The following is a 7,500-nucleotide window of genomic DNA, read 5'->3' on the forward strand; positions in this document are numbered from 1 at the left end:
AGGAGGAGGAGGAGGGAAAAATGATCGAGTTTCCTTATTTACCAAACTTGTTATCATTGTTATCTCTTCGTCACTTATCAATTTTGTCTGCCAGGTCATCCTCCTCCTCCTCCTCCTCCTCCTCCTCCTCCTCCTCCTCCTCCTCCTCCTCCTCCTCCTCCTCCTCCTCCTCCTCCTCCTCGTCGTCGTCATCGTCATTAGCAAATCCATGGTCTTATTCACGATTTGGAAACAGAGAGAGAGAGAGAGAGAGAGAGAGAGAGAGAGAGAGAGAGAGAGAGAGAGAGAGAGAGAGAGAGAGAGAGAGAGAGAAATGGGGACAAAAAAAGCGGGTCGGGGTGAAAAAAATGGGAGTAGGAGGAGGAGGAGGAGGAGGAGGAGGTGGAGGAGAAGAGGAAAGAAATGGAAAGGAGGAGGAGGATTGGAAGATAATCCTGCCATCCTGAAAGAGTGGAGGAGGAGGAGGAGGAGGAGGAGGAGGAGGAGGAGGAGGAGGAGGAGGAGGAGGAGGATAGGGTGGAGACGGGAAGATAAAAAAAAAGGGAAAAAAACTCTCTCTCTCTCTCTCTCTCTCTCTCTCTCTCTCTCTCTCTCTCTCTCTCTCTCTCTCTCTCTCTCTCTCTCTCTCTCTCTCTCGCTCACTAACTTTTGGTGCACCCTTTACACCTGAGTACGAGCACAGGTGGAGGGGATGCCGTGAAGTTATCCACATAATTATTCCACTAGCGGGTTCCGAACTTGGCAGGTGAGTGATGTGGTTGAGAGAGCGTTACCTGAGCCAATTAGCACTTAGTGGATTAGTGAGTTTACCTACCTGGGTTGTAACGAATTAATTAGGGCGAGAGCTGTTAGTGTGTAGTGCAGTTGTATGTAGCGCGGTAGTTTGTGGCATCTCCGTCTCCCATCTCCACTACTTTCCAAAGGCTGTAGGTGAAGTGACGCGTGTCCTCAAGGGTGTTTTTACGGTTCTAGTGACAGATCAAGAGTTTTAGGTTGTTAATAGGAGAGTCTTTGAGAACCAGCTAGTCTCTGTGGCTTTGGAAAATACTGGTGGTGGTGACGCTGGTTTTGAAGTGTTTTTACGGTTCTAGTGACAGGTTAGCAAGATTACTACATTATAAGCTGAGAAACACTCTTAAGAACTCGGTCAGTCATCTCTGTGGCCTTTGAAAACAGTCGAGGAAAGAGACAAAGGCGATTTCAAGGTTATTTTATGGTTCTAGTGACAGATTAACAAGATTTCTACATTACTAATAGGAGAAACACTCTTAAGAACTCGGTCAGTCATCTTTGTGGCCTTTGAAAACAGTCGAGGAGAGAGAGAGAGGCGATTTCAAGGTAGTTTTTACGGTTCTAGTGAGAAATTAACAAGATTTCTATGTTACTAATAGGAGAAACACTCTTGAGAACTCGGTTAGTCATCTCTGTGGCCTTTGAAAATAGTCGAGGGGAGAGATAAAGGCGATTTCAAGGTAGTTTTTACGGTTCTAGTCACAGATTAACAAGATTTCTACATTACTAATAGGAGAAACACTCTTGAGAACTCGGTTAGTCATCTCTGTGGCCTTTGAAAACAGTCGAGGAAAGAGACAAAGGCGATTTCAAGGTTATTTTATGGTTCTAGTGACAGATTAACAAGATTTCTACATTATAAACTGGAGAAATAGTCGTAAGAACCCGGTCAGTCATCTCTGTGGCCTTTGAAAACAGTCGAGGAGAGAGAGATAAAGGCGATTTCAAGGTAGTTTTTACGGTTCTAGTGAGAGATTAACAAGATTTCTACATTACTAACAGGAGAAACAGCCTTGAGAACCCGGTCAGTCATCTCTGTGGCCTTTGAAAACAGTCGAGGAAAGAGAGAAGCGATTCTAAATGCTGGCTTTAAGGTGAAACAAGTAATAATTTTGACTTGATAGAAATATGAGTCTTTTTAAGTAAGAGTGAAGGGAGAAAGTTACAGAGGCGAGACTGAGGTGGCGTGGGCACGTGAGCTGGAGAGGCGAAGGTGTTGTTGTTGTTGTTGTTGTTGTTGTTGTTGTTGTTGTTGTTTTTGTCCTTTTTGCTTTTGTTTATCTTCCTCCTCCTCCTCCTCCTCCTCCTCCTCCTCCTCCAGGGTCACTTGCGGGAGAAGCGTATCAGGCCTGGAAAGTATTGCTGCTGCTGCTATTGTTGTTGTTGTTGTTGTTGTTGTTGTTGTTGTTGTTGTTCCCTGTCCTGTTTTACCACCAGAGGGAGTCGCGTCGCTGCCATGAATGAGTAATGCCCCCTCCTCTCTCTGCCCCTCTTCCCTCCCCTCGCCTCCCCTCGCCTCCTCTCTCCCCTCTCACTGTACTTCGGCCAGGACTCGCATAAGAATTGGGTCTCGTCCCCGCCAGAAGTTTGGGGCGCCCTTGGGGGAAGAACGGCAAGGGAAAGCACGGCAGGGGAGACAAGAGGAAGCAGGAGGGAGACAAGGGAAATGGAGGGAGGTATAGGAACGAGAGGAACCCCATCTACTGGAGGCTGTGGTGTAGGAACCTTACTAAGCATCTCCTCCTCCTCTTCCTCCTCCTCCTCTACTTTCTAGCTTCCAAGGCCACAAAGATGATTAGCTGGGTTCTCATGAGTGTTTCTCCTGTCAGTAATGTAGAAATTGTATTAATCTGCCGCTAGAAATGAAGAAAAACAACCTTAACAGTCCGTGTGGGATTTGAAGTGGAGTCTTTTGAGTGCAGTGGAGGTGCGGCGCGGCGGGAAGGGGTGTTCAGAATATGGGACTTGTTTTTTTTCTGTCACTGTTTCTTTGGTACGTCTTTCATTCATCCTTCACCACTCTGAGACACCGAGACGGGTAGTTTTGATAAGGGCAAAGTCGAGAGAAGGAAGAAAGGAAGGAAGGAAGGAAAGAAGGAAGGAAGGCAGGCAGGCAGGAGTGTTTACAAAATCAATGAAAGAAGGAAGGAAGGAATATTCACAAAAAAACAATAAGTAGAAGGAAAAAGAAGGGAAATAGGATGACGGCAAACAAAAATAAAGAAAAGAAGTAGAAAAAAAGAAAACGGGAGAGATATAAAACAAAACAATGAAAGTAGGAGAAGAAAGGAAAGAAGGAGTGATGCCAAACAAAAACAATGAAAAAGTAGGAATAGAAGGAAAGAAGAAGAGAAACAAAACAAAAACAATGAAATAAAGTAGAAAAGAAGGAAAGAGGAATGAAACGAAACAAAAACAATGAAAGAAAGTAGGAATAGAAGGAAAGAAGAAGAGAAACCAAACAAAAACAATGAAAGAAGAAGAGAAACCAAACAAAAACAATGAAATAAAGTAGAAAAAGAAGGAAGTGAAAGGAATGAAACCAAACAATAACAGAGAGAAAGCAGAAAAAGAAGGAAAATGAGAATGACACTAAAAAAGAAAGAAAGAAAGTAAGAAAAAGAAGAAAGACAAGAGAAAAAACAAACAAAAAAAGAACAGAAACAGGAAAAAAAATCAAGAAAACAAGAATGACACCGAAGTAGGAAAAAAATAAGAAAAGAACAAAAAAATAAGAAAAGAATTAACAGAAAGAAAAAAGGGAGTCAGAAATATTCTCCCTACTTTCCTTTTTCCTGCCATGACCTGTGTGTGTGTGTGTGTGTGTGTGTGTGTGTGTGTGTGTGTGTGTGTGTGTGTGTATGTCCAGCGTGTTCCCCGTGTTAGGCCAGTGTGTGTGAGGCCCCGGGGTGTTCTCAAGGGCGTGATGGGTGCTTGGGGACCTCCTCTGTTTCCAAACCCTCACACCTTTTACCCTTTCTGTTCCTGACCCTGCTGTGTGTGTGTTTGTGTGTGTGTGTGTGTGTGTGTGTGTGTGTGTTGACTGGTCTTTCTTTTCCTTGTGTTTTAGTTTTTGTTGCTAATATTTGAAAGCATGTTGTTGTTGTTGTTGTTGTTGTTGTTGTTGTTGTTGTTGTTGTTTTCTCTTCTCTCCTCATCTCTCCTCTCTCTTCGTTCCTCCCTCCCTCCTTCCCTCCCTTCAGCATTCACAACTCCCCCATCCCTCCCTCTCGCCCTTTGCTGCAGTGGTGGTGGTGGTGGTGGAGGGGAAGGAGAGGGGGAAGTCGGCATGCCTTCAGACTCCCTCCCTCCATCTCTCCTCCCCTCCCCCTCCCATCCCCTCCTCTCCTCCCTCTCTCTTCGTCTCCTCTGCCTCTCCCCTTCTCCCTCTCCCCTCTCTCCTCCCTCTCCCTTCTCTCCTCCCTCTCCCCTCTCTTCTCCCTCTCCCCTCTCTTCTCCCTCTACCCTCCCCTCTCTTCTCCCTCTCCCCTACCCCCTCCCCCTCCCCCCTTCCCTCTGCCCTTGACCTAACACTAAGCATTCTAAGCACCGTCAGTTGTTCAGAATTAGTCTCTCTCTCTCTCTCTCTCTCTCTCTCTCTCTCTCTCTCTCTCTCTCTCTCTCTCTCTCTCTCTCTCTCTCTCTCTCTGTTCCCTCATCCAATTATCTCTCTCCCTCCTTTATTCTTCCCTCCTCTGTCTCTTTCTTTTTCTCTTTCTTGTTTCTCCTTCTCTTTCTCTGTTTCCTTTTTCTTTTTCTCTTTCTGATTCTCTCGTTCTCTTATTCTCTCTCTTTCTTTGTGTTTGTTTTTGTTTCATTTGGTGTTCTTACTTTAATTGTGTGTGTGTGTGTGTGTGTGTGTGTGTGTGTGTGTGTGTGTGTGTGTGTGTGTCTTCTTTTTCTTCTTCTCCTTCTTCTCCTCATTCTTCTCCTTCTCTTCCTCCTCTTCCTCCTTCTTCCCTGTACTACTTAACTGTTTTCCTGTAATTACTTCCATTTATAAGGGTCGTTAGGTAAAAGGAGGGGGAGGAGGAGGAGGAGGAGGAGGAGGAGGAGGAGGAGGAGGAGGAGGAAAGAAAAAAATATATATAACACTTGATGTATGAATGTATGCATGTATGTATGTATGTATGCACGTGAATAAAATGAGGAAGAAGAAGAAGAAGAAGAAGAAAAAGAAGAAGAAGATAATTAGAAAACAAAATTCTGGAAGGAGGAAGGAGGAGAAGAAGAAGAAGAAGAAGAAGAAGACGAAGAAGAAGAAAAACAACAACAACAACAACAACAACAACAACAACAACAACAACAAGGAGGAGGAGGAAGAGAATAAGATTAGCAGTTATAAGACAAATGCTGGAAGGAAATAGAGAAGAAGAAGAGGAAGAAGAAAAAAAGGAGGAGGAGGAGGAGGAGGAGGAGGAAGGGGGAGTAGGAGGAGAAAAAGAAGAACAAAAAGAAGAAAATGAATAACAAGAATAAGGAGAAAAGGATCAAAGAGAGATGCAATTATTAGAGAAATGCTGGAAGGATGAAGAAGAGGAGGAGGAGGAGAGGAAGAAGAAGAAGAATAAGAAGAAAAAGAAGAAAGAAGAAGAAAAAAGAAGAGGAGCAACAACAAGGAAAAGAGAGAAAAAAAGAAAATAATAGTAGAAGAAGAAGAAGAAGAAGAGTAGTTGAAGAAGAAGAAGAAGAAGAAGAAGAAGAAGAATCACAGAACAGTAATTAAGAGACAAAAAATAATAGAAAAAAAGAAGAAGAAGAAGAAGAAGAAGAAGAACACGACGAAGATGACGACCAAGAGGAGGAAGAGGAAGAGGAGGAGGAGAAGGATGGGAGGGAGGGGGGAAGGCAGTGCTATTCCACACAAAGAGGCGAATCACTCCTTCATTTGTTACAGCAGCAGGTCCTGTCATTACTGGTTCCGTGTTATTACTGGTCTGGCCTCGGCTGGTCTGGAGTGGCCTGGGCTGGTCTTCCCTCCTCACCACTAATCCTTCACGGTATTGTTAGCCAGAGAGAGAGAGAGAGAGAGAGAGAGAGAGAGAGAGAGAGAGAGAGAGAGAGAGAGAGATGGACATTGTTAATACTGTAAGGAAAAATAGATGAAGGGAAAATCGAAATGAAACTAAACTAGTAAATTTGTAAATAAGCGAAAGAAAATTAGGAAAAAACAAACAGACAAACAAACAGAAGAAACAGACAGACTGACAAACAAACAGATAGACAGACAAACAGACAGACAGACAAACAAACACAGACATACACATGACATACAGACACACAGACAAACAAACGCAGAAAAACATACATACATACATACATACATACAGACAGACAGACAGACCGACAGAAAAGCAAATAGGAAAACAGATACGCAGGACAAACATAGACAAACAAACAAACAAACAAACAAACAAACAAACAAACACAAAACAAAAAACACACAAACAAACAGAAAACAAACAAACAAACAATCTAACACAAACAATTATTTATTTTCTTCATTTCCAGGAGTCGTATTACCTCTCTCTCTCTCTCTCTCTCTCTCTCTCTCTCTCTCTCTCTCTCTCTCTCTCTCTCTCTGGGCGTCACGGGGGAGCACCCATTACGAGATTTATGGTCGTTATTAGCGAATTAAGCGAAGGCGCTGTGGCTTGTTTAGCGAGACGGGGGGAGGGAGGGGAGGGAGAGGGAGGAGGAAGAGGAGAGAGGAGAGGGAGAGGAAGAGGAAGGTAGGATGTTTAGGAGGATATGCGGTCTCTCTCTCTCTCTCTCTCTCTCTCTCTCTCTCGTAGTAGTAGTAGTAGTAGTAGTAGTGTCGGTAGTTATTATGAAGATACTACTACTACTACTACTACTACTACTACTACTACTTACCACTTCTACTACTACAAATAATAATAATAATAATAATAATAATAATAATAATAATAATAATAATAATAATAGTAGTAGTAGTAGTAATAATGATAATAGCAGCACAGTTACATAGGCGTCATTACATTACAGAGTCAGATAATTTTAACTGAAGCGCTAATCTGAATCTGATTTCCCTCAATAAGAGAGAGAGAGAGAGAGAGAGAGAGAGAGAGAGAGAGAGAGAGAGAGAGAGAGAGAGAGAGAGAGAGAGAGAGAACGTACATTACCTTTTCTTTAAATAAGGAACATATTTCAATTATCAAATAAAAAAAACTGAGGTTGGAATTTTTTTTTTACTTTTTGAGACTCGGATCAATCAAATCATTCAAATTCTTGCCAGTAAAAATTTCCTTCAATGTTGCAGAATGTGGAATCATGAAAGCCGCAAGAGGAATATTCTCATCAACTCTAATGCAGTTCAAATCATTTCCCTCCAAAAAGTCTTCTATACCAAACACGTGCGAGGAAAGAAGAGGTGGTGCAAATTTTCCCCTGCGTGACTCCAGCGCGGCCCACAAAGGCAGTCTGGGGGAGTTGATGGGTAACAGAGATACAGGACTGCGTTACTGTACTTTGTCTCGTCTCTGTAGTCATTTCCCGCCAATTCTCGCCTTTAAGTGGGTAGTGGTCAACATTAAGGGAGGGTCAGTAAATAGCATCATCCTTACTGTACTTTGTCTTGTCTGTTGTCATTTCCCGCCAATTCTTGCCTGTAACAGGGTAATTATTGTCATCACAGAATTTAGTTGATCTTACATTGAGTAATACTGTAAACTGTTGAGAGAGAGA

General features: G+C 42.9%; 2 protein-coding genes across 10 annotated transcripts in view; one reads left to right on the forward strand and one right to left on the reverse strand.

Moving 5' to 3' along the window:
- Positions 1–1,825, reverse strand: part of LOC135092540 (cilia- and flagella-associated protein 251-like) — a 21,290-nt gene extending 19,465 nt beyond the window's left edge. Inside the window, exon 1 of the mRNA XM_063991157.1 lies at positions 1,793–1,825. Within this exon, the coding sequence (XP_063847227.1) occupies positions 1,793–1,825 (33 nt within the window). The remainder of the gene's footprint in view (positions 1–1,792) is intronic.
- Positions 1–7,500, forward strand: part of LOC135092486 (discoidin domain-containing receptor 2-like) — a 245,175-nt gene that overhangs the window by 105,274 nt on the left and 132,401 nt on the right. The window lies entirely within an intron of this gene.

Source organism: Scylla paramamosain, chromosome 40 (genome assembly GCF_035594125.1).
Source record: "Scylla paramamosain isolate STU-SP2022 chromosome 40, ASM3559412v1, whole genome shotgun sequence".
NCBI lineage: Eukaryota > Metazoa > Arthropoda > Malacostraca > Decapoda > Portunidae > Scylla > Scylla paramamosain.